Source organism: Microcebus murinus, chromosome 12 (genome assembly GCF_040939455.1).
Source record: "Microcebus murinus isolate Inina chromosome 12, M.murinus_Inina_mat1.0, whole genome shotgun sequence".
In the NCBI taxonomy this organism is placed as follows: domain Eukaryota; kingdom Metazoa; phylum Chordata; class Mammalia; order Primates; family Cheirogaleidae; genus Microcebus; species Microcebus murinus.
The window spans coordinates 3,525,477-3,551,880 of NC_134115.1; the positions used below are offsets into that span (position 1 = coordinate 3,525,477).

The 26,404-nt window shown below is 47.0% G+C and overlaps 1 protein-coding gene across 1 annotated transcript in view; it reads left to right on the forward strand.

The window, feature by feature from the left end:
- DIRAS2 (DIRAS family GTPase 2) overlaps positions 1-12,325 on the forward strand; it is a 32,793-nt gene extending 20,468 nt beyond the window's left edge. The window contains exon 2 of the mRNA XM_012773807.3: positions 8,483-12,325. Coding sequence (XP_012629261.1) covers positions 8,519-9,118 — 600 coding nt within the window. The 5' untranslated portion in view covers positions 8,483-8,518 and the 3' untranslated portion in view covers positions 9,119-12,325. The remainder of the gene's footprint in view (positions 1-8,482) is intronic.
- Positions 12,326-26,404: the final 14,079 nt, after the last annotated feature.

Sequence of the window (26,404 nt, forward strand, 5' to 3'; positions counted from 1 at the left end):
TTTATTCCCTTTTCTTGAACCTCCCTTCACCTGTGTGTTCACGTCTAACCTTTTTAGAAGTATAAGGAAGTCTAGGGATGCTTTAATCCAACCAAGTTCAAGAAAAGGAAAATAAAGGGGTACATTTAAAGGCATCCAGGCTGCCCTCCTGTTCAGGGCTGGGCTGCTGCTGAACAGACCGGTGTGTCAGCGGAGGAGCCCACTGCCGCTGCAGCCTCCCAGCCCACTGCACGGTCCTTTCACAGAACAAATGGGACACCAGAGACCAGCAGACCTTTGGGGAAAACAACAAATGGAAGAGAAGGACCAAAATGAACAGAGCCAGAGATAGATAAGCGCAAAGAGCTATAGCCGATTTCAGTGGCATTCTCACTGAGATTCAGTGTGGTATTACATTTCCTAAGATCAGAAACTGTTTCTATGAAAAAGAGAAGTCAGAGTTCAAGAAGGGTTATTGAAAATACAAGGGAGAAGAATTTAGAGAAATCAAGAATAGGTACAATCAATCCAGCTTCTAATAGACACTCCAGAAAGAGAGACAAGATAATAGAGGTCAGGATGATGTTATTTTTAAAAAATAAAATTTCCTCAAGGTTCAAAAAAATAAGGTTTTCGCCCCTTCTTTGCTTCTCCCTCTCCCCCCTGCCCCCTGCTTCCAGAAAGTAATTCTAGATATATTCCGATGAAATACCATAACTCTAAGGTTAAAGAGAAAACCATTAGCCTTCTAAAGAAAAAGAACAACCCAAATTTCTTAAAAAGGAAAGAGACTCATACTGGCTTTGGATTTTACATTAACAACCCTGGATGCTAAAGTTAAAAATGAAATAATCTTAACATCTGAAGAAGAAAGAATTTGAACTTAGTTTGGTGGCATTAGAATTCTGTTAATCACGGACAGGGTATGAATGCAGAAATTTTAATACCATCTAAACTAATTTATTAGTACTGTGTATATCAAAATGTAAAATAGATTCAAGGAAGCAGACAAACTGAAATTCAAAAATTGGCAACTAAGAATTAATTAAGGAAAAAATTGAGAAAAAATAAGATCTAAATGTTGCTGAGAGAAAATTATTCTTCAATTAGCAAAGTTTGATGAAAGATGATTTTTCCTTCCCAGTGTGTCCAGACCTACTACCTATTTCTGCAGTGAAAAATTGTTCCAAAATCCTGTTAGTGCTGCTTATTAATGGGGTTCAGAAACAACCTATAGACAAAACACAGACACTTAGATTTTAGAACAAATTGTAAATATGATATCTGAAAAATTTAAATGCTGGCATATACTTTAGAATATTGTATAAGTAACAAAAAATCAAGTAATAGAGGAAGGAATGCAACAGTGTTAATTTCATAGATGTAATCCAAAGTCAGTAAGACATGAGGATATAGCACACAAGCAATGAGCATGCTTTAAAGCTATAACGGTGAACACCAAAAAATGACTGCTGAGTTCTCACTCTTTTAAAACAGTGGTTATTTCTGAAAAGAGAGACTAGGGCTTCTGAAGGAAGGGGCTTGGGTATTGATGAAAGAGCATTTTATAATCTTCTTACATTTTTTAAAACCAGGTATGTGCATTATGTCATTTTCTGTTTGTTTTAAAGTGTAGTTTTATAAAGGGGCTTTGTCCCGTTCTCTTTGCACGCTGAATGGTTTGGGCTGGTCCGGGCAGCTTGAATCTGAGCTTCCTGACCTGCCACCTGCCCTCTCCTCTCTCCTCCTGCACTCCTTGAAGACAGCCCTGCCATGCATCCTGGACCCCAGGTCTGCTCCATCAGTTATCCATCACCAAATCTATGCAAGGAATCTTTCCCACTCTTCTAACCTTGTACCAGTAGTCCTTTCCTCCCAGCATCTTTTAAAGTAAAACGTTTATTGAAATATAATTTACCCAATTAAAGTGTTCAATTCAGTGGGTTTTTTTTTGTATATAGACAGGATTGTGCAACCATTAGCACAGTTTTAGAACATTTTCTTCACCCCAAAGGAAATCTTGTGTACATTATTGTTACTTCCCATCTCCCCACAACGCCTTGCCTTCTTCCCTAGGCAACCACAGATATACCTTCTTTCTCTATAGATGTGCAGTTCTGTGTGTTTCACATAATGGATTCAAATGATGCGCATGATCTTTTGTTACCGGCTTCTTTCACTTAGCATATTTTCACGGTTCATCCATGCTGCAGTGTGTATCAGTACTTTATTTCTTTTTATGGCTGAGTAATATTTCATTGTGTGGATATAACACATTTTACTTATCCATTTTACTTATCCTGATGGACATTTGTGCTGTTTCCATTTTTTGGCTATTATGAATATTGCTGTAAACATTTGTGTACAAGTTTTTTGTGTGTGGCTATGTGTTTTCATTTCTTGTGGGTACATACCTCGGAGGGGAAGTGCCATGTCACGTGCTAATTTTATGATTAGCCTTTGGAGGAAGTGACAGAACATTCTCTAAAGCAGCAGTACCATTTTACAGTTTTACCAGCAACCTACAAGGGTTCTAAGTTCTCCACATCCTGCCAAGATTTGTCATTTCCTGATTTTTGTAGCTATTGTTATTATTGTTTTTTATTATAGCTGTCTAAGTGGGTATAAGTGATATTTTGTTATAGTTTTGATTCGTGTTTGATTCATGTTTTCCGAATGACTAGTGATATTGAGTATCTTTTCATGTGCTTATTGACCATGTGTATATCACCTTTGGAGAACTATTTAAGTCTTTTGCACATTTTTAATTGGGTTGTTTTGCTGTTGAATTATAGAAGTTCTTTATATATTTTGGAATTAATCTATTATCAGATATATAACTTATAAAAATTGTCTCCCATTTTATCGGTTGTTTCTTTCTTGATGGTGTTCTTTGGTTTTGACGAAGTCTAATTTACCTAGTTTTAATCTTGCTGCTCATACTTTTGATGTCACAGCTAAGAAATCATTGTCTAATCCAAGATCACAAAAGTTTATGGCTAAGTTTTCTTCTAAGAGTTTTATAGTTTTAGCTCTAATATTTAGGTCTTTGAGATAATTTTGTATATAGTATGAGGGAGGATTTAAATTTGTATATTGTATGAGGGAGGGGTCCAACTTTATTCTTTTGCATGTGGATTTCTGGTTTCAGCATCGTTCATTGAAAAGACTATTCTCTCTCACTTTTGAATTGAATTTTCATTGTACCCTTATCAAAAATCCATAGACTATAAATGTGAGGTGTTATTTCTGAACTCTGCCTTCTATTCATCTATATGTCTATCTTGTATTAGTACCATACTGTCTTGATTATTGTAGCCTTGTCATGAACTTGAAATCAGGAAGTATGAACCCTGTGGCTTTTTTCCTTTCTTAATATTTTTCAACATTGTTTTGGCTACTCTGGGTTTCTTGAATTTTTATGTAAATTTTGGGATAAACTTATCAGTTTCTGCAAAGTAGCCAGTGAGATACTTTTAGGAATTGCATTGAATCTTTTGATGATTCAGGGAATATTACCATCTTAACAATATTAATTTATACTTTCCTAATTCTTTAAAGATACTTATCATTTATTGAAAACCAAATGTCCCCATATATAAATTAGGATAACTAGTTCTTACCTATATAGTAATTCCAGATGATATGCAAATATTGAGAGCTTCTGTTATATAGTGAAGAATCAAAATATATTGGATGATATAATATAAAATACATTATTTTATTATTCTACCCATTGCTAGATATTGCTTTATATAAAATGATCCATTTATTTTAAAATATTAAAAGTTTGAATTTTAATAATGTTGACTAAGAGAGCTTGAATCTAAAAAAACAATATTAAATCTTCTGATATATGAACATTGATATTTTTCTATTTATTTGGGTCTTCTTTAATTTCTTTGAACAATGGTTTGTAATTTTCAGAGTATAAATTTTGTACCTTTGTGTTAACTTTATTCTTCAGTATTTTCTTTTTGATACTATTGTAAATTGAATTGCTTTTAAATTTTATTTTCAGATTTTCATTGCAAGTGTATAGAAATACAGTTGGATTTTTATATGACTGTTGTATTCTAAAACCTCACTGAATTAATTAGTTTTAATAGCTTTTTAGTGGATTCCTTAGGATTTTCTATGTACAAGGTTATATCATCTGCAAATAGAGCTTTATTTCTTTCTTTTCAGTGTAGATGGATTTTATTTCATTTTCTTGCTTAATTCCTTTTGATGTGTTGAATGGAAGCTACAATAGTAGACACCTTTGTCTTTTACCTGATCTTAGGGAGAAAGCATCAGTCTTTCACCGTTAAATATTATGCAAACTGCATGTTTTTTACTATATAACTTTTATCTGCTTGAGGAAGTTTTCTTTTATTTATTTTTTCTTAAATCATAAATGGTCATTGACTTTTGTCATTTTCTTTCTTTTCCTACATACTGAGATTGTGATATTTTGTCCTTTATTTTATTGATATGGTGTATTACATTTATTGTTTTTTGGATGTTAAACCAACTTTGTATTTCTGGGATAAATCCCATTTGGTTCTGATATATAATCCTTTTTATATATTGATTCAGTTTTCTAGTGTTTTGTTAAGGATTTTTCTATCTATGTTCGTAAGAGATCTTGGTCTGTAGTTCTTTTGTGATGTCTTTGCCTGGTTTTGGTATCAAGCAATGCTGGACTCATAGAAAGAGTGAGAAATATTCTCTGGCAGATTTTGGGAAGAGTTTATGAAGAACTGATATTAATTTTCTTCTAAATGTTTGCTAGATTTACCAGTGCAGCCGTCTGGACCTGATATTTTCTTTGTGGGTAGTTTTTTTGTTTGTTTGTTTTAAATTACGAATTCAATATATTTACCTGTTATAGTTCTATTCAATTTCTTCTTGAATCAGCTTTGGTAAATTGTGTCTATTTTATCTAAATTGTTGGCATACAGTGGTCATAGAAATCTCTCATAATCTCTCAAAATCTCTCATTTTATTTTGGTGAGGTCAGTGATGATGTCTCCTCTTCCATTTACTTTTTTGCATGGTCAGTCTAACTGAAGATATATTAATTTTTTTCTTTTATTTATTTTATTCATTTATACTGTAATTTAAATTTTTCTTTGGATTTAGTTTGCTCTTTTCTCTCAGTTGTCTTAAGGTGGATGATTAGCTTATTAATTTGAGATCTTTGTTCTTTTTTTAATAAAGGCAACTCAAATGAAGAAAGTTTAAGTAACATGCCAAGTTCTCTTAATAGTATAGATCAGATTTGGCATTTGGTCTTCTCGTTCATTCCACATGTTCTCTCCCTGGGGGACTTTTGTTTGTTATACTGCTATTTGTGTATGGATGATACCCAGATATTTTTCACTAGACTAGATCTCTCTGCTGAGCTTCCAAACTAAAACCCAATCAGCCACCAGAGGTCTCCCCCATTGTCCTACAAACTTGACCCCATCAGAGCTCCTTTCTCCCTATTATCCACCACCTTTTCTCTAAATCTGCTTCTTCCACAGTTTGTCTTGATTAATGGTGGGCGCCACCACTCATCTGCTCTCCTACACGCACTCCTAGATGCAAGCCGGTGCCAGCTTTTACCACGGCACAGGCGACATTAGCTGTTCCCTACACTTGTTCTTTCTCCTAAGATCCTTTATTCTGACCCACTTGACTTTCATCACGTCACCATCTGGCAAGTCCCGGCCCTCTGTGAAATGTTTCCTAAGGACTCCAGACAGTTAAATGCCCCCCTACATTCTTCTCCTGCCTTTGTTTCTAACTTGATCATGGCATCTGTCTGTAGGGTGTACTGTTTCCTTTCCTGTGCTTGTCTGCCTTCTAAAGCTGTGAGCATCTATTGAGTAAGCACTGAGTTTGCTAGAAGTTATTTTATAAATGCTTGTGAAATAAATGAATGGTTCTGAGATGGTTTGAGGTTTTGTTCGAGAGTTGAGGATCACTATGGAGTTACTGCCCCAAATCTATCTCATAAGTGCACATTAAACTATATACCCCTTCAACAGCCTGACTCCTGCTCATCTTTCAGGATCCTGCTCCCGTGTCACTTCCTTGGGGGAATTGTTCCCGACATCCCAGGTTTTGTTAGGTTCCTCTAGACCTCTCTTTTGCCTGGCTTTTGCTGGAAGTTCAATAGATACTTTTGGGGACCAATAAATAATAGCAGCCACAAAACCTTTGTTTTTGTGTCTAACATTTGCTTTCTATATTTTGGTTGCCAGTTTAATAATGGAGACACCTTGACATGGCTGACCATATAATGAGTAAATGTGTATAGAGTGTGTGCTGTGGACTAAGGGCTCTTTTGGAGATATTGGGTTATAGAGATTATTAAGACATGTTCCCTCCCCGCCAGATGCTTAGACTCTGGTCTGTAGCTAAGTAACCATGATACAAGACTACACTGAGTGAGGACATTGCCTTCCAAACAAAAGGGGAACTTCATTCTGAGGACATAGAGAGAAACTTAAGATCAGATTCCATAGGCCATTTTCCATGGTTTGAATATGTCCCCCAAAAGTTCATGTGTTGGAAACTTAGTCCCCAAATTCATATGTTAATGGTATTGGAGGTGGATTTGGGGAGGTAATTTAGATTAGATGAGGTTATAAGGGTGGGCCCCCATTATGGCATGAGTGGCTTTATAAGAAGGGAGACCCTAGCTAACACTCTAGCTCTGTCTTGCCACGTGTTACCTCCTGCCATATTATGACACAGCAGAAGGCCCTCACCAGATGCCAGCATCTTGATATTGGGCTTCTCAGTCTCCAGACTAAGAAATAAATTTCTTTTCTTTATAAATTACCCAGTCTGTGGGATTCTGTTAGAGCAACATAAAATGAACTAAGACACAATGTTTTTAAAAATACAGAACAATTTATCACAATGTTGTACTCTTGAATTGATTATAATTATCTCATGAGCATTTAATAGACTTAATCAAACTCTACAGCAGGCTCTTCTGTAGTCTTTTGTTGTTAGTGAACTTCCTGACATCTTTTTATATTCTCTTTTAGTATGGATGCTTTTTCAGTTTCTTAGAGGGCTTGAGATTCCAAAGTGCATGCAGGAACAACTGAATATTTAATTGAGCAGATTTGTAGGCAGATGCACGCGGTGAAGTCAGAAGATGGGACGTCACAGTCCTGGGCTTTGATCAGCTGTCCTGTCTGCCAGTAAACATTTTCATTGCACAAACACATTTTCTTCCATTGTTAATTATGTTTAATAATTTTTACTGGCTTCTGAAAATGACTTTGTTAATTTTCAACATGCCTGAAAGCTTTGTTCAATGCTTTTTATTGTTCCATAGTTACTCTAAGAATAGAAAAGTGAAAGGTCAGCACAGTGCCTGCTTTCAGAAAAGAATGGATTCTGTGCTGCATATTACTATATGATTTGCCTAATTAAAAAAAAAATTGGATATTGCCTAATTCTCTACTTTTTTGTGTTATATGTCCTTCCTTATCAAATAAGCAACAGGATGAAAAATATTTGGTAGTTTATAAATGAAGAAAACACATTTACAAATCCCTTGGACTAGGAATGATGTTTGTAATTAAGAGAAACCCCATTCTACTCAATTCTAATGATTGTTTATAAGTAGTTTATACTAATATTCTGGTAATCCCCAACTCCTTGGATTCTTAAAAATTAAGTACATAAAATTGTTTTAATTTTGATGAATGAAATGACTATCTAAGCTTCTTCCTTAACTGTCAGCTCTTTCTGCTTAGTGGAGGCAGTCTGCACCATGGCCTGAGCAACGTCCCGGCCGCGGTGACGGTGCTTGGCCGGCAGCCTGTGGCCAGGTGTTGGCGCCACCTGTGTGGGCCGTGTCCCAGCTGCGCTCTTACATCGAGGGTGTTACATCCTGATCCATTTTGTGTTTCCTCTTCGTCATTGCACAACAGCGATAATGACACCAACTTATGCAAGGTGGTTAGAATTTCATGAGTTAATATAAACACTAAATAAATATTAAGAGTATCCTTCTCCTTCATCTTCTCCTCCCAGTATTCGTTTTAAAAAAATCACACATCTTTGTGACTGGTATATTGAGTATTCAGCACTTCAGATAAATCTGTAAAGACATTCTGTGATCGCGTGTGCATGTGTGTGCGCGCTGGGAGGTGGCTTATTTCTCATCTCCTCGTTGCCTTTCCTTGATTCTGACTCTCAGGCAGACGTTGCACCTTTTCTCTGGGGATAGGTCTCTGTGTGAGCAAGGATGCCCAGGGCCGTGGTCCAGTAAGGAGAAACAGACTGGTTCCAGTTAGCCCCCGCCTAGATTGCTTGCCCTTTTGAAAACTGCAGATCAAATAAGTTTATTGAATTTAGAATTATAGAAATTTAAAAAATGAAATGTAATTGTTCTTGTGTTGGGAAAGTGAAAGCAAACTTTATTACTCATTTTTGTAAAGCTATAAAAAGAGCAGAGTGAAGAAGGCTTTTATTAATTCTTTCATACATCTGGTTCCTTTGCTAGGTGTGTCCTCGGTGACGGCTGCAGCCCTCGAGCAACATGCCTGAACAGAGCAACGATTACCGAGTGGCCGTGTTTGGCGCAGGTGGTGTTGGCAAGAGCTCCCTGGTCCTGAGGTTTGTGAAAGGCACGTTTCGGGAAAGCTACATCCCGACGGTGGAAGACACCTACCGGCAGGTGATCAGCTGTGACAAGAGCATATGCACGCTGCAGATCACCGACACGACGGGCAGCCACCAGTTCCCGGCCATGCAGCGGCTGAGCATCTCCAAGGGGCACGCCTTCATCCTGGTGTACTCCATCACCAGCCGCCAGTCCCTGGAGGAGCTCAAGCCCATTTACGAGCAGATCTGCGAGATCAAAGGGGACGTGGAGAGCATCCCCATCATGCTGGTGGGGAACAAGTGCGACGAGAGCCCCAGCCGCGAGGTGCAGAGCAGCGAGGCGGAGGCCTTGGCGCGCGCGTGGAAGTGCGCCTTCATGGAGACCTCGGCCAAGCTCAACCACAACGTCAAGGAGCTCTTCCAGGAGCTGCTCACGCTGGAGAAGCGCAGGGCCGTGAGCCTGCAGATCGACGGCAAGAAGAGCAAGCAGCAGAAGAGGAAAGAGAAGCTCAAGGGCAAGTGCGTGCTCATGTGAGCGCCCTTGTCCGCCCCGCCAGGGCAGCATGCACGGTGCCCGCGTGTTCAGCGTCGCGTCTGGCGGAGACGCCCTGTTGTCCCCATTAGCAGGCGCCCCCCCAACAGTAAGCCCCTCCTTGGAGCACGCTCCGCCGGGCGGTGGGAAAGGGGCCGGCGCTCGCGTCGCGCGGGCGCTCGCAGGTGCAGCGCGGCCGGCTTCGCTCCCGCCGCCCGGCTGCTCCCGCTCAGAGCCCGGCCTCGGGGCGTGGCGGGGAGCCGGGTCGAGTGGCCGCGCTCGACCCCGGACAGTGCGTCTCCGCGAGGAGGATCGCACGGCCCGCACGGACGCCCGTCCCAGCTCCCGCCTGGCCCGATAGGAGCCTGCTGCCCCGAGGGGGTGCGCCCACCGCTGTAGGCCCAGCCAGAAGCGCCGTTTTAGCCTGTTAGAGTATTTCCACACCCAAGGGCGAGTTCGCTAAGAGCGTGCTGCTCTGCTGGAAGTCCCTCAGTTCTGAGTAAGGACGGTGTGACATCATTCGAACAGCGAGATAACGGCCCTGTGTGCTGTACTGCAAGGGTTTTAGAAAAGTGAAGTTTCCTTCTTTTGACCTGTGAGGAGTATAACTTCTTCCAGCTCACAGATTTTAAATATAAGCAAATAAAGTATCTGTTTTTAGACATTTTTTTCCTCCAAGATGTCTTTTTCTCTTGAATAACTTGATCTGTGCCCAGCAGGGCGACAGCGGCAAAGGCCACCCGACAACCAGAAGCACACCCATTTTCTAGCTGTTACAGACATGTATGTGCCACACTTTGCACCTTAACGAAATACTTCGAAACATAAGTTATTAACTGTGTTCTTCAGGATCTGTCTATATCAGAAGTATATTCCTAGAAAATGCATTTAGGTGATAGTCAGTTCTCTTGCATGTTCCATTATACATGTCTTCTAAGCGCTGTTGAATGCAGTATTCACTCTAGAAACAATTATCTACTTCTGATGGTTTGGTGTGAATCTTTCATCCTTCAAACCAAATCACCGCCACTGCTGGTTCCTGTGCGTTGGCATGGGGTGGGGTGTTGGCTGGCAACAGGCTGCTCTGTCCTGGACAGACTCTTCTGCTCTGCCACGGGAGAGTCTGGCTGGGTTCTGCTTCCGGAAAGTTCCAACCGATAGCACCTATTAGTTCTGTTTGTTTCAGCTTGCAGAATGCATGCTGGCCCCAACAGGGGCATCGTCCTTCCTGTGGCCCGCCTGGCGAGCAGATGGAGCTGCAGTGCCACAGGGCGGGCCCAGGAGGCCTCCTGGCTGTTGGGCAGCAATGCTCTGAAGTTGGGGTGTTCGGATGTAGGGCCAGCTGCGGCAGCACTGTGGCCACCTCCCTCCTCCAAAGCACACTTGTTTCTCAATGGGTCCTGGTTCTTTTAGCCCCTTCTGGTTCTGTTCCCTTGTTCTGGCCCCATCCTCTGTTCTCCCAGTAGTGTGTGGGCAGTGCCTTTGACAGCCGTGGCTCTGTGGTCTCACCACTCCTTGGTCTCCTAGAGCGAAATTGCTCTGACTTGGTGGGGAACACTCATGCTGAGCTGAGCAAAGAGGGGAGTGCCTCAGAGCCAGTGGGGTGGGGCATACAGCACTCGGGCCAGCCCTGAGGCCCCTTCCAATCCCTCAAGCAGGCGCGTTCCGTTCCAGAAGGCCGTTCCACAGCATCCGCAGTGGGAGCTCTAGTTGGCACAGTTTCTGGAAGATTTGTTTTCCAGCTTGTTCCTTCATTTTTCCCATTTCTATTCTCAAGATTATCAATTTGCAATTTGAATATGAGTTAAGTAGAAGAAGAAATAGAACTTCACCCCAAAATGGGATGTATAGATTTTGAGCAGGTTCTTTGTTAATAGTGAAATGTTATCTTTGCCACTGACTGTAGTATTATTAATAATATGGCTTTTAATGTGAGATCTCCCTGGCAACCATTCCATTCCTATTGATCATAAATCAGAATTTCTTTTTACCCTTTTAAGTCAGCTTCTACACCTGTAAGTGTTTGGGGCTTCGTCAGTATGAGAAGCTTGTCATTGAATATCTGACCCCATTCAGGATGCATTCTGTTCCTTCATATTTTGCTTGTGAGTTTATAGGGTAGGAAGGCTGTTTAGGCCTCGATTGTGGGTCTTCATTTGGGATTACTTTCTATGAACTGAACTGAAGATATTGATGGGTATTTTAAAATCACCTTCTAGGAGCTCCCCAATTGACTCAGGGCTTGAAGAGTTAGTATCCTAGAATCAGGTGATTTTTAGCATCAGCAAGTTCCCAGTCCCAAACATGTATCTGTGGTTCTTGAAAGCATGTCCTGTGTTGCTTATGGGCATAGCAGTTTTCTACCCAGTCACAGTAAGTTACAAAACTCAAAATATCGCTTTGAAGATGGCGCTCTGGGAATAAGCACAGGGCTCCGCAACTTCCCTCTGTCCCCACAGGCCCCGCCCTCCTTCCACCTACAAGCCATGGGCATGCTTCCCCTGCGGCAGGACCAACTCACGAGCAATATCGAATCCTTCCTCATTCCTAAAAGTGTATGTATAATATATAATTTATCTTCCTGTACTTTTGAAGTATAAAGTAGTAAATTGTACATATCTGTATGCTAGTGTATTTGTTTCACTGTTTGTAATATTTAAGAAATGCTCATTCTTTGTAGAACAAAATTGTATTAAATATTTTATGAAATTGCTCTGTAATACTTATTTTTTTTTCTTCAAAAATTTGTAATGTGTTGCTCCTGTATAAACTCTCTGGAAATATCCATAGCTCATGGAACACATGTAAAACCTTGAAGACACATCCTGGGATTCAGGACCCCACAAAGACAGTATGAGAAAGAGTATTTGCAGAGCATGACTTTTTTACATGTGGAATATCCATGTATATATATATTTAAGGTGTATTTATTGTTACAACTCCATTATCTATTAAATTTTATTTACTGTGCAGTTATGAAAAATCACCCTTGCATATAAGTTTCTAGTTGGCAGTGATGTTCTGGAAAAAATGGAACATATCACAATAAAGCTACAGTTATGACACTCCGTCTGGAAGGTGGTGCTGTTTCTTATTTTTCAGGGAGGGATTAGCTGGTTTGGGATGGCCTTGACCCAGAGCTCCCTCCGTGGCTGCCACGTGCCACCCATGGCCAGCGTGGGAGGATGCTCCGGTCTGCAGGGCAGTGGCAGCTTGCCCTGGGTGTCCTGCAGAACCTCCCGGCTGGTCTGATGTAGGCAGGGTGAGGCCAGAGAGGAGAGGGAGGCAGGGCTCTACCGGCTCAGAGCAGTGGGGGACACTTAACGGCATGGTAGAGGAAGCGCAGGCATTGCTCCAAGCAGGTTTCCACGTGGCCCCTTTTCCTCCTCCACACTCACTAAAGCTGAATTTTGGTAACACAGGAGAAACTGATCAGAAACTAAAAACAAAATCCTCACTCTGCCACTGAATAAGCAAAGTAGCTCTGGAAAGTTTCTCACCCGCGACTTCTGTGAAATGGATTCATCAACATCTGTGAGGTGGCCGGAGGGGTCACTCAGAAACAGGATCAAAGCACAGACATGGCTCGTCACACACTGAGCTTTCTCTGAAACAAGCATAAACCTGCTGACTATGTAGGTTCTATCCGGAAGGCCATGGCAGTGCGAAAATCAATCCATGCAAATATAAAACCACAGAAACTGGGTTTCTTCCAGCCTCTTGATTGACAGCTCTCAGGGCCCCTCCCCCATGGGGTCATTATTGCTACAGGTTATTGTCAGGCCTAGGGACATAGGTAGCTAGTAGCCCACCATTAGCTTCTGTATTAGGCCTGCTTGCTTGGAGGGTGGAAAATTTTCAGCTGACCCTTATCTGACTCTGGACCTGCCATCTCACTCCTGCTGGTCTGATTAAGTTTAGAGACTAAGGAGAAGTGTGGTGGCGCATGGCACAACTGCCCACAAGATACAGCCGCCAGTCCAGGGTCGAAACGCCCTGGACCCCTGAGGTGCCTGGCATGCTCTGTGTACCTAGTGGATGCGCTTAGGTCACAGAATGCAGGATGTATTTCAACTAAGATTAATGTCCGTAATTAGGATACTTCAGAGGCTTCCTCTCGGCCGAATCTTAGGTGCAGCCGGTGACTCCTACAAAACACATCTCAAGGCTCTACCCGCCCTCCACCATTGTGCTAAAACAGGTTCAAATGTAAGATTAATGCTTTCTCTTCCTTTTGTAAAAGTGCTTGCTAATTAGATTTTTAGAGTGTATTTTTTGCCTTTAAAAAGGGGCCATTTTTCCTAGCTCATCGCTACTTTCTGTGCTTGCCACTCTGCAGGACAGGAGTAGTCCTGGCCAGTCAATTAAGACTCACAATTTGACCCAATTCGGTTTCTAAGGTGGTCTTTTCTCACACTCTGGGCCATAACAGTTATTCCAGTTTCCCTCTTAGGGAGATATGACAGCAGGCCCCAGTTAGGCTTATCAGACTTTAATGTGCAAATGAAGCACTTCAAGGTCATGTGTTCAGGAGTGTCGAGGCAGCAGGGCTGGGCGGGGCCTGGGAGTCTGCATTTCTAGTGGGCTTGTAGGTGACATCTGTGCTGCTGGTCTGTGGACCACACTTGGAGGAGCAAGGCAGTTATCCACTCGGGCTCCGATATCGTTGCACGTTGGAGTCATCTGGAAGAGTTTGGGAAATTACTGATATCCAGACCCCATCTCAGAAGGTATGATTTAGTAGCTCTGGAACGTGGCTTTGGCTTCAGGGTATTTAAAAAGTCCCAGGTAATTGTAATGTGGAATCAAATTGAATAACTTCACTGTTAGCCAAGTTTAACTGAGAATGCCTGCCAACTCCCTAAATCTCCTGGGGTTGGGATGGCCATGGCTTTTTAAATTAAACCCCCCTTTAGTGAATGTTTTCCAGGCAGCAAATGGGCAGTATGGTGTGAGGATCTTAGTCTTGTCTACGTAGAGCATCTTCCAAGCTTGGCATTGAGAGAAAATCAGAATTCAGGTACAGAGCGTCTGGCCCCTGCACCTCCTGGGGGAGGTCCATGAGGGTTGGGTGTGGGGTGGCATCCCTGGTCTTGGGTCCGGGCCCAGCAGCTGTCCTGGCCCCCCAAGCCCAGCATGGCACATTCTCAACAGCGTCTCCAGCTCCTTTACAGGCATACCGAGGCCATGCGCATACCGAGGCCAATGGCCCCGGCAGTCCTGCCTGGGCTGCGGCCGGCATGCTGACGGTGTGTGGGCAGAGGCGCCGCGTCTCGCAGCCAGCAAAGCGGCTACTGCTGTGGCCGCGTCCACGGGTTCCGTGGCCCCTGGCGCTGGCTCTGCCCTGCTGCTTCACTTTTGGACATGGACTCTCATGCCTTCATCGTTTCGCATTTCTGGATGGTCCTCATTTGCTTTTCTCTCTCCATTTACCTTTTCCTGACCAAAGGAGATCTTTCATCCTGGTCTATCACAGGTGACTGACGGACCCAAAGAAGCAGGCACCTGCCTCAGACAATTTAACGTACCTTCTGTTGCCATTGGCAACAGCTGTTACTGGTGTGCTGTGGCAGCTCCTCGCCGTTGGCCGCAGGCAGCACTGAAGGGTTAGCTAAGTGCAGGACAACAAAGAAAACGTGTGTGTTTCAGCCTAACTTTCATGAGGAGAGAGGTGAAAGGGCCAGAAAAAAATAAGTGGAGTTAGAGCTCTTCATGACTGTAAGATGAAAGTCATGCGGTTTCTTTAATAGAGGCAGCAAAGGGATGTAAAGTAGATGTGAAGTGTCTTTGCGTATGACAAAAGTCAAGACTAGTTTTTGCAGTCAGTTTGATAACAAGTATATGTTAGCTTTCAAGACACCTCTTCAAGTGCTCACTTCTGCTCAGCATGCACACACACGCGCACGCACACGCGCACACACGCACACAATACACTCACACACGTACACACACATGCACATGCACACACACGCACACGCTCAACCACAGAGCCACCGTAATCAAGTCTCCAAAGTTAGATACCACAGAATATCCCCCATGTCCCCATTCCAACCTCAGGGTAAGTGTCAGGAACTCAGAGGGGGTTAGGGAATGGGCTTTGTTTAAGATATCATTGTCGTTGCAAACTGGCAACGCTCAATTATACAGTAGCTGTGTTAGCATACACAGCTTTGGTCATGCTACTTCCTCTGCTTGGAAATCTCTTTTTTCTATCTCCCTGTCCTGTCCCTACTTGTTAAGATCTTTCTTGTACTAAGGCTGCCCCTCAAATTAACCCCCTCTGTGAAGGCTTTCCCAGTCATTTAAGTCAAAAGTATTACATCCTTCTTCAGAATTCCTCTTGATTCTTGTTCTCCTGACCTTTATGGCTCTTACAACATGTTTCATCATGTAGAGACTATTTTTGCACGCATCCTGGTTTTGTTCATACTAGTTAAACTGAATTCCTCATTGAACCCTCTCAACAATCTGAGCTACGCTCTGGACCGGTAAGTGTCCCACACGCCTGTGGCTAGGGAGCTGCGGGTGGAGGCGATCCCTGCTTTCAGGCTGGCGCTGCCCCCGCCCTACCCCCCCCCCAGGCAGCGTTCCAGAGACAGCGCTCTCTTGGTGTCCGTGCAGCACGAGGGCAAGGACGGGAGCAGAGGCCCTGCTGACCTGTGATGGATGCGCAGCCCGAGGACAAATAAATCTTTGTTGTTTTATTTTTGGGTTGTTTGTTACTGGGGCATAATCAGCCTAACTTGACTAATATGTTACATTTGTTTTACCTTTATTCTCAAAGATCAGCATTTCCTTCTTGTCAGACTTTTCCTTTTAAAATAAAATAGCAAGTGAATAAATAAAATCTATACAATACAAATAAATACAGTGCTGTGAAGGTTGAAGTTCTTAAGAACATGCCAGAAACTTGTAAAGTGTTTTTTTAATCCTACTTACCGGATTATAAAAAAGAATATCGTCAGATTTAGGCCACCTAGTGTTACCCATAAATGAATTAGGCTACAGAAATTATGCAACAAAGTTAGTCAAGTGGACAAAAAGTACCCAGGCATTCTGGAGTCTTTGTGTTTGCCTCACTAGAGTTCAAGATGTTGGACCACTGGCTAGTCTGGAAGCCGTTACACAGTTTCCAAGGAAAAGGTAGTGAAGCATTTCTTCTAAAAATTTTACGAATGTGAAATATAAAACTAATTGAGTTTTACAGAAAGCCTATTGAGTTCCTAATAATTGTATTCTCAGCAGCAGTTCCAGAGCCTGTGGGACTTTTGTCACATCAAGGAGGCAGACAGTCTGCTGACATCATGCATTCTGTCTTGACTAATGTGTTTCATGTTTGTTGCATGTACTTTCTTATGTTCATTAAATTGCATTTTTTCCTTTATATGTCTAACTCATGGTTTAATGAAGCATAAAGGTAGAGATAAAACAGTAGCAAAATACTAAACTCATGTCATAAGTCACTGTGAATCTTTCTGTGCCTATAGTCAATTTGTCAATCTATGAGTATGATAATTTTCTAAGTCAGGAATGCCACCCCTCCACCACTGCAAAAAACGTGTATGTAGGAGACACAAAGGAAATATGAAGATTTGTAATTATGGGTCTGGATCGCTTATGACAATGTATGGTTCTTTATGAAAATTTATCAATTCATCAAACTTCCACCATCACTTGTACATCAATCAGGCTCTTTTTTTTTAACAGAACAAATGCAAAATGATGAAAGTGTGAAAATAATGAGTTTTTAAAGAAAAATAAATAATCAAAAACTATATATATTTTTTGGAACAGAAAGAGACACAAGTGACATTCTTATAGAGGCCCATAAAGCCAGACTCAAAAGCTTATTACAAATGTTCTCAGAGAGAAATAACAACTGGCTTTTGGTTAGAATTTCCTTATTGATTATTGAATGTTATGTAATTTTGTCTTTATTTTTTTATTTCAGGAAATTATGGGGGTACAAATGTTTTGGTTACATATTATGACTTTGCCACATCCCAACCATGATGTGAGACGTGCCCTCCCCGCTACAATGCTCGCTGCGCCCGTTAGTCCCGAGTGCCAATGTGCAAACGTGGGGCAGTGCCAACACCACGTGAGGGTGAGCTGACGCTGCTTCGCGCTTGGATCAGCTCACAATGTAACGGTGAGCCTTGGGAGTCCACAGAGAGTCTGTGTTATGAGAGGACGTTCTGTTGTTGCCAATTGTTTAATTAATGATTATTTTCAAACAGATGACATGTTTGGGCTGTAAAAATTACACTGGGGTCAGGTCCAGTAGGGACTGGTATGAAAACAGAAGGGCTGTTTTCATACTAAAACAGCTAAAATCACACACTGCTTTATTCTCCACTAAAATGCCAAATCACACACTGCTTTATTCTCCACAGCAGTTAGTGGTTAACGATATGCCTCCTGCTCTTGATTGATGGTTCAACAAAAGAGTGAAAATTGTGAATATAATAAAATCACGGCCACCAGCATCTTGTCAGTCTGCTGCCTCTGGGGACACAGGGGGAGGAGCAGGGGATTCAGCATCTGCCCTTCAGCACTGAGCATGGGGCCCTGGAAGGGAAAGGTCATTACCAAGCTTTTGACATTAGAGATGAGTGACACTGCCTTCTTTTTGATATTGATAATGTCAGTATCATGATCAAGTGACATATTTTGGGGACACATTCAGTACCTTGACAGACTTGAACCACTTGAACTTATCATTTTGGGCCAATATACTATTATATATATATATATATATATATATATATATATATATATATATATATATACACATTAACGATGGTACATTATCTGTGATTAAGTTTAGCTGAATGCAACAGAAAAATCTCAAATAATAATTCTGTACAGAAAATAGATTTTTGAGAGAGTCAATTAGTAAGTCAGTCTCTCTCCACTCACAGAGACAGACTTGTTTCATTTTATCATAAAAAGCTATTCATGTGAATAAAAAGAAAATAGATTTTCATTCTTTGTCCCATGAAAGGAGTCCATGGCTTCATGAACTCATGAGCTATCCAGATAAATTAGATGATTCAGCTCCCCCATCCTAAATAATTCTAGGGGGTGGGGGTGGGCCACATCCTCATGGCTCACAATGGCTGCTGCAGCTCCAGCCATGAAGTCTTCTGCAGGTGGCAGCTAGTGGGGGACACAAAGAGAAACATGCCTGCTTTTGTAAGCACTCTAAGCACGGAGCAGACCTTGTTCACCTGGCCCTAGGGGTCAGGGAGACTCAGAAAAGGCTCAGTCTTTTACCTGGAAGGCAACATGCTCATCCAGGAATTGGGAGTTTGTTATTAAGAAGGCAAAAGGGGCATTGAGAGGCACAGGCTGTTTTAAAATGTAGATTTTTAATCATTCAGTTATGGCGAAACCAACAGATCAGGAGACGAGGACCTTTGCGAAGCTGGTTGCTCACGGTCCCTAAGAGAAGGGGCATGCAATGCCATGCAGGGCCACACTGGGAGGCACCAAGTCCGCCGGGGCAGAGGGAAAGGGGACAAACCGAGATGAGAGCCTTTATTGTCGTTGCTGCAGGAAAGGCGAGGCAGGTAAGCAGGGTTAGGATTGGCCAGCTTGAACACTTTCAGCAGCTCTGGGACGTGAAGATTGTCTCTAGTTGTCTGGTACCTGGCCCTGGAGTGATCAGGGCAGGAGAGCAGTGGCCTGGAACGCAACAACCTGACAGACAGCAGGCGGGGAGGTGCTGGGCTCTGGAGGGGCGTTCGGCAGGAGAAAGATGTGCTTTCCAGGGAGCCTCTGACTGGCTCTAGGGATTGGCAGGGGCGTCCCTTCAGGGTCAGCAAGGCCCGATGTGAAAGCATCAGAAATACAGACAATAAAAAGACATGGGTAATGTGCTGGCAATCTCTGTTGCGCTTAGGAGATTTCATGAGAAGGTAAAATGGCTTAATATCAACATTTCCCCAATATTTTATGATTTTCTAAATTTGTTAGAGAAATAAAGCAATGTCACAGCATGAATAATTTAAAACCATATCCAAATGCTGAAAGAAGAACATGAAGAAACACTTTCTAAAGCCAAATGAAATAAGTGACTATATTAAGAACCCATTTGCTGTGATGTCTCTGCTGAAATTTTAGCCTCTGGCATTCTGGTATCTCCTGCTCCTTGGCCAACATCTGCTAAGAAGCACTGGAAATAGGGTCCACTGAGAAGTCTCTTCTCCCTTCTGGGTGCATCTGCCGTCTTGGTGCCCAGCACTGTCTGCCAGAATAATCGGTCACTGACTGTCACTCACAGTGAGCCATTATTCCTTCAAGTTAGGGTTTTCTTATTCGGCAGATACAGATGACCAATAAAATACAGTGACCATGCGATGAAGTCTGATGACCTTGTGAGATTAGTGGACACGGTGGTTCCCAGGGGACACTGCTTCCTGCAAGCATCGCAAGCATAGATTTCCCTGTGGGATCTGTTCAGTTGCTCTGTGATCAAGGGGTGTGCTTTTCTCTTGACCTCATGGGATACCCAGATCCCCAATCCTCCATTTAGGGGGTTGTAAGTGTCCAGAACGGCTGGGTGGCCAGTGTGGACGATGGTGGCAGCACACCCACACCCAAGGATGCTCATCCTCGCTGCCCTTCTCGGTCATCCCCTGGCCCCTAGCAGTCCCTTGTGTCCTGGGGGACAGCCCCTACTGGGTCACAAGAGCTGACTGTACCAAATTTTTCAACTCTGCATTCAGTGACTTAACATGGGTCACAGCGTGAATATTTCTACCTCAGCAAATGCAACAAACCAGGGTTTCCTTTTTTCCCCCTGGAGAGTCGGCTGTGAAGCGTTTACCAGCAAATGGTCACCTGCGGTGGGTGTGGAGCGTCTTTTCTTTTCCCCTCTGAGCCTCTGTCCTTCCCTGTGTCCTTTCTCTCCTGGTCCACTGTTGTAAAATATAAAAGAAATAATCTTATGCCCAGAGATGTCCTTCATCGCCTGAATTAGTAGAAGATTAGAGAAAAACCCGAAAGTCTGATACAGCACAGAGCAGCATGTGTGCTATTTGGATGGTGGGAAGTGATTGTAGGAACAGTCACCTCAAGGCATTGTCATTGACTTAATTATCAAGGAAAGTTTAAATCACATTCACTACGTCAAGAAAGTGTATTTTATATACTTTGGAACAATGTGTTTTAATGAAAAAGTGTTTGTAGTTAGTGTTCAATTAAACCAGGAAATTAAATGACCCAGAACACTCTATTAATTGAAGACTCCTCTTAATTGAGATTTTTACATCCACATTTCTTTTCTTTTTCTTTCTTTCTTTCTTTCTTTTTCCCCATTTTTCCATTCAGACCTGAGCACGTCCACATTTAAAGCAAAAAGTTTTGTAGTGTCTTTAAAGTAAGGATGTTTGTTTCTGCTGTAGATGGTGTAGCTTTTCTAGGAGATAGAAAACAACAGTGTCAAAAGCTGAGAAGAGCTGTGATTGGGAGCGGATCAATACCCCAGTTTCCTCAACTGTACCTGGAAATTACGGTGCTCTCCGTTAGGACTAAACAAGACCACAATAGGTGGAAGGCTTGGCGTGGTGCCGTCAGCAGCACACGGTCATGTGTGTCCCGGCAGGATGCATGACACCGCAGCCACGCCTTACCCGCTGTCGGACCTGAGCACGGCTTCTTCATACTTTCATCTGGTATTCTGAGTGTAGGCCCACGATTCCACTAATTGAGAGAATTAAAACATGTGGCTTGGAATTTCTTTGCTATAATTTTTCTTCTGTAGGTTATATTTTACTGCTTCCGTTCACACATTCTTTTAAAATCCTCCGCTCCTTTCATTCACACACAATCCAAACTAGTGCCAAACATGGGCAACTCAAAATAACCATTTCTGTCATTCCCTTTAGAGCCGCCTTTCCAGCCAAGTTCCTGGAGAAGAGGCTGCAGCGGGCTGCTGCTCCCTCGGGACGCAGGGCGGGCGGCGGGCCTCTCCCCCGCGCCCTGCCCGGCCGGCCTTCGCGGGGGGCGTGCGGGCCTCTCCCCCGCGCCCTGCCCGGCGGCCTTCGCGGGGGGCGTGCGGGCCTCTCCCCCGCGCCCTGCCCGGCCCGCGGGGGCTGCCTCTCCGGAGCAGCAGCGGGGCGTGCGGGCCTCTCCCCCGCGCCCTGCCCGGCCGGCCTTCGCGGGGGGCGTGCGGGCCTCTCCCCCGCGCCCTGCCCGGCCGGCCTTCGCGGGGGGCTGCCTCTCCGGAGCAGCAGCGGGGCGTGCGGGCCTCTCCCCCGCGCCCTGCCCGGCCGGCCTTCGCGGGGGGCTGCCTCTCCGGAGCAGCAGCGGGGCGTGCGGGCCTCTCCCCCGCGCCCTGCCCGGCCGGCCTTCGCGGGGGCTGCCTCTCCGGAGCAGCAGCGGGGCGTGCGGGCCTCTCCCCCGCGCCCTGCCCGGCCGGCCTTCGCGGGGGCTGCCTCTCCGGAGCAGCAGCGGGGCGTGCGGGCCTCTCCCCCGCGCCCTGCCCGGCCGGCCTTCGCGGGGGCTGCCTCTCCGGAGCAGCAGCGGGGCGTGCGGGCAGGGCTCCCCGCAGGCATCTGACGGAAGCCCCTCATGGCAGTGGCTGGAACAAGTTTTCCTCTTGGGTGAGAGGGACGGCAGCCGCTAGCGTCCCGGGGTCCTCAGGATTCCCCTAGGCCTTTTCACCCCAGTGGCTGGAAAACGGCTGCTGCAGCCCCAGCTGTGCCGCCCGCCAGGCCGCGAGCGGAGGCAAGGAAAAGGGGAAAGAGAGCACGGCCGCTGCAGCCAGCTCCTCCCAGGGGCTTTCTGGAAGCGCCACCCAGCATCTTCCATCCGCCCTGCACTTCCTGGCACCGTCTCATGTGCCACCCCGCCTGGCGGACGTGAGAGCCCCGAGAGCGGGCAGGCTGCCAGGCTCGGTGGCACTGGTGTTCGGTAGGAAAGGAGAGGGGTGTCCCTGTCCGCCGCCGCGCCGTCGCGGGACGCAGCTGTGCGCCCTCGCTGCGGCTCACACCTTCCCACACAGCGGGCTCAGCTGAGGGGCGGCGTCGTGGAGGACGGCCCTTGCCTGGCCGGGCTGTTTCTCTCTTCGTCAGCCTGTGTCCATCAGCTCTTCAAGAGGACCCTACCCACCCGCCCAAAGTCTCAGTTACTTCCTTCCTCCAGAACAGTATGTCTCTACCTCGAGTAGATACCTTTAACGGATGATTTTGAAAGGAAAGGGATTGTAAACCTCTGGGTCTACACTGTATGTATTTTAATGCCACTTAATACATACAAACACAGAGCTTCCTTGAACTTCTTAAACTTATGTTTTCGGTGCAACTCTAAAACAAAATCAAAATTCCACAGCAATTTCATATAAAACTATTCAATCAATTCAGCATAATTAATTTAATGGGAAACAGATTTGCCCCGTCCATGGCTGCTCTCAGTTGAATAGAGACTGCCGGCTCTGGTTCCGCAGCTGCGCATTGCCTGCGTGGCTCAGTTTCCCCGTCACATTGCTCTCCGGGAGTCATTGCAAAACTCGTCATTTCACAGTGCATCCGGTGCCATCTGGGCCCCCTTGCACTTTCGCTGGTGATAAAGTCAGTTTTCCCTGGTGCCGCGGGCATCACGGACACAGGGGATGCGCCCAGCAGGCGCCGCATCGGGCTGCTGGGGGTGTCCCGACCATGCTTAGCTCCCTGTCCCCCGCACCTCCCCACCGAGTTTTGCCCCTAGGCACTACACAAAATAAGAAGCTCTCTAAGCACATGAAACCCTGAAAAAAATGCAAGATCTTGCCTACTGCTTTGATTAGGATCTCAGGTAAGCCGCGTCGTCTGCCAAGGGCGGCGGGTCTTTTCAGCACCGCGCACGCCTCTCGCCTTAAGAGAAAAGCAGCGGAGTCAGGGCGTCTGGGTGCCGTCGGCCCGGGGGTCGGCTTACCCGCGCCAGCCACCGAGTGCGGAGCAGAGGCGGCAGGAAGGGGACCCGGCTCCCTGCGGGGGCGGGGAGAGACTAGCGCGCTGGGGACCCCGCCCTGGGTGAGGCAGTAGCGAGTTCACCAGTCTCTCAGTGGAAGCACATTTTTATTATTTTGCTACCTGATTTAATGCCAGAATTTCTTCGCTCGAATGCCTCGAGCGACTGGAGGCCACTCACTCAGCACCCGGCACTCTGCGGGGTGCGGTCGCCGGGAAGCCGCGGTGAGGGCGGCAGGGGAAAGGCTGTAGGTGACGTTTCAGAATCCCTGGTACCTGGGAGGGGTCAGCCTGCATAGTTCCCGCCTTGGCTCTGGCAGGACATTCCCTCTCACCCCCGGGAGGAAGCAGGACCGGCGAGGGCTGCCGAGCCTGAGCGCCGGGCCCGCCGCCGCCCCGCCGCTGTCCCGCTGCCCCGCCGCCCCGCCGCTGCCCCGCCGCCCCGCCGCTGCCCCGCCGCCCCGCCGCTGCCCCGCCGCCCCGCCGCTGCCCCGCCGCCCCGCCGCCCCGCCGCTGTCCCGCCGCCCCGCCGCTGTCCCGCCGCCCCGCCGCTGTCCCGCCGCCCCGCCGCTGTCCCGCCGCCCCGCCGCTGCCCCGCCGCTGTCCCGCTGTCCCGCCGCCCCGCCGCTGCCCCGCCGCCCCGCCGCCCCGCCGCTGTCCCGCCGCCCCGCCGCCCCGCCGCTGTCCCGCCGCTGTCCCGCTGCCCCGCCGCTGTCCCGCTGTCCCGCTGCCCCGCCGCCCCGCCGCCCCGCCGCTGTCCCGCTGCCCCGCCGCTGTCCCGCTGTCCCGCCGCTGCCCCACCGCTGTCCTGCTGTCCCGCCGCTGCCCCGCCGCTGTCCCGCCGCTGTCCCGCTGTCCCGCTGTCCCGCTGCCCCGCCGCTGTCCCGCTGTCCCGCCGCTGCCCCACCGCTGTCCTGCTGTCCCGCCGCTGCCCCGCCGCTGTCCCGCTGTCCCGCCGCTGTCCCGCTGTCCCGCCGCTGTCCCGCTGCCCCGCCGCTGCCCCGCCGCTGTCCCGCCGCTGTCCCGCTGCCCCGCCGCTGTCCCGCCGTCCCGCTGTCCCGCCGCTGCCCCGCTGCTGTCCCGCCGCTGTCCCGCTGTCCCGCCGCTGTCCCGCCGCTGCCCCGCCGCTGTCCCGCCGCTGCCCCGCCGCTGTCCCGCCGCTGCCCCGCCGCTGTCCCGCCGCTGTCCCGCCGCTGCCCCGCCGCTGTCCCGCCGCTGCCCCGCCGCTGTCCCGCCGCTGTCCCGCCGCTGCCCCGCCGCTGCCCCGCCGCTGTCCCGCCGCCGTCCCGCTGTCCCGCCGCTGCCCCGCCGCTGCCCCGCCGCTGTCCCGCCGCTGTCCCGCCGCCGTCCCGCTGTCCAGCCGCTGTCTCGCTGTCCCGCTGTCCCGCCGCTGTCCCGCCGTCCCGCTGTCCCGCCGTCCCGCTGTCCCGCCGTCCCGCTGTCCCGCCGCTGTCCCGCTGTCCCGCTGTCCCGCCGTCCCGCTGTCCTGCCGGCCGCTGGGCACAGTGCGGTGCGGAGGGCGCCCGCAGTGTCGCACGCGGCTCTCGCCCCGCCTCTGCTCCGCCCAGGAAAGCGGCTCTTGCGCAGTGTCGGGAAATGTGAAGTGAGTCTGAAAATAGCCCTGAAGAAACCCCTCCCGCTGGATCGCTCCGGACAGGCTGTGTTGCGCGGCGGTCACAAGTGGCGCCGGAACTTCAGTCCCTTCAAACAGGGCCGTCCCCTCTCGTCCTGCCGCCTGTCCTCGGTGCTGAGGCCGGGACGGTCTTTCTAGCAGCGTCTCGCGGTCCACGCGGCGTTATTCTCCGATGCAAGCGGCTCGCAGCGCTCCTGCCCGGCTCACTGGCCGGAGAGCGACGTCTGTCTGCTCCCGCCCTCGAGGGGGCCAGGGGTGGGGTTCGCCCGTGCCCTGAGGGGGGAGGACGCCGTGAGTAGGAGGAGCTGACGAATGGCACTAAATCCCCACCAGCCCGGCCTTCTAGTGGGGCGAGCGTCTCCGCTGACAGGCGGTGAGAACACACTGGGAAACTGGCATTGATTCCTCTGGTGGTGCGTTGCATCCTCGTGGGACCCGCGGTTTTACCTGAGAACATGCACTTACGAAGGAGGACGCCAACCCTATACTGCGGGCTGGAAATGAGCGGGCGCCCTGTTGGGAGGACGGCGGCTGTGGAGCGCCCCATCTCCGTCTGCGTGGGTCAGTGCAAGCTCCGCTCAGTCTCCTGCAGACCCACGTGGCCGTGCATCCAGATAAGGCCGCAGGGCGAAGGTCCCGTCAGAGGAGCTTGCTGAAGGAGGTCCCGCTGAACACCATTTTGGAAGCAGGAGTATTCCTATGAGGCAGACAGAAGAAAGATATTTTAATTCCCTGTTAATAAAACCACCAAAGGTGGGGAAAGTGAGGTAGGTGCTTTCATTGCGGTTCTAGGGCGCAGCCAATGCTGGAGCTGCGTCCAAGGGTGGAGTGGATTCTAGATATGGGAGCCTATTGCCATGGCGATTGGTAAAAGGAATGTGGGACTATGTTTAAGAAGAGGCATCCTAGATCATCTGAAGGAAAAGAGACACACTTGTCTCCACATTGTCTAGTTCTATAGGGAAATGTAACGAGATGACATTTGAAATTATGTACATAATAGCAGCTTTATTATGCAGTATAAAGAGAAAAGCATGAATCCAGTTAGCAGCTGTGGAGACCCTGGCAAAATCTGACAATGCTTGTATTTGTGCCTCTTCCACCCTTTGTAATGAAAAGAAATAAATATGGGAACTGGAGACTGTTCAGAGATAAAGTACAGAGAAATGGAAACTTGATTAAAAAAAGAGAGTCGTCCTGGTGGTGCGTTATGTTTGTAGGTGGTCTTTCTCTGCAAGCTGTGGAGGCACAACCAGCGGCAGGCATCATGCCCACGCTGCCTCATACACGCACGTTCCATCTGCCCAGAAATAACGAGTAAACAGGTGCACCAAAACACCAAAATAATCTGCCCACTCTGAAAGATAACAGGATGCACTGATGTCACCATGAATGTCTGATCGGAAATTCTCTTTACATTATGGCACCTACAGACTGTAGTTATATATGTGATAGGCGTCCAGTGGCTTTTGAGAAATATGTGACTGCAAAGATGAAAGCAAGCTTGGGCCATTGTAGCTAGGAAGTTTCAATGGCAAGTGAAAAAATTCTTTAAGTTTTACAGAAAATGAATGTTTTCTTTTTACATCACTCAGAATGAATATCTATGCTTTCTATTTCTAAGAAGTTAGTAGTAAATAAAAAATTAATAATAAAGGAACAGTAATGCATAGGTGACATAGGAACCTCGACAAAACAGAG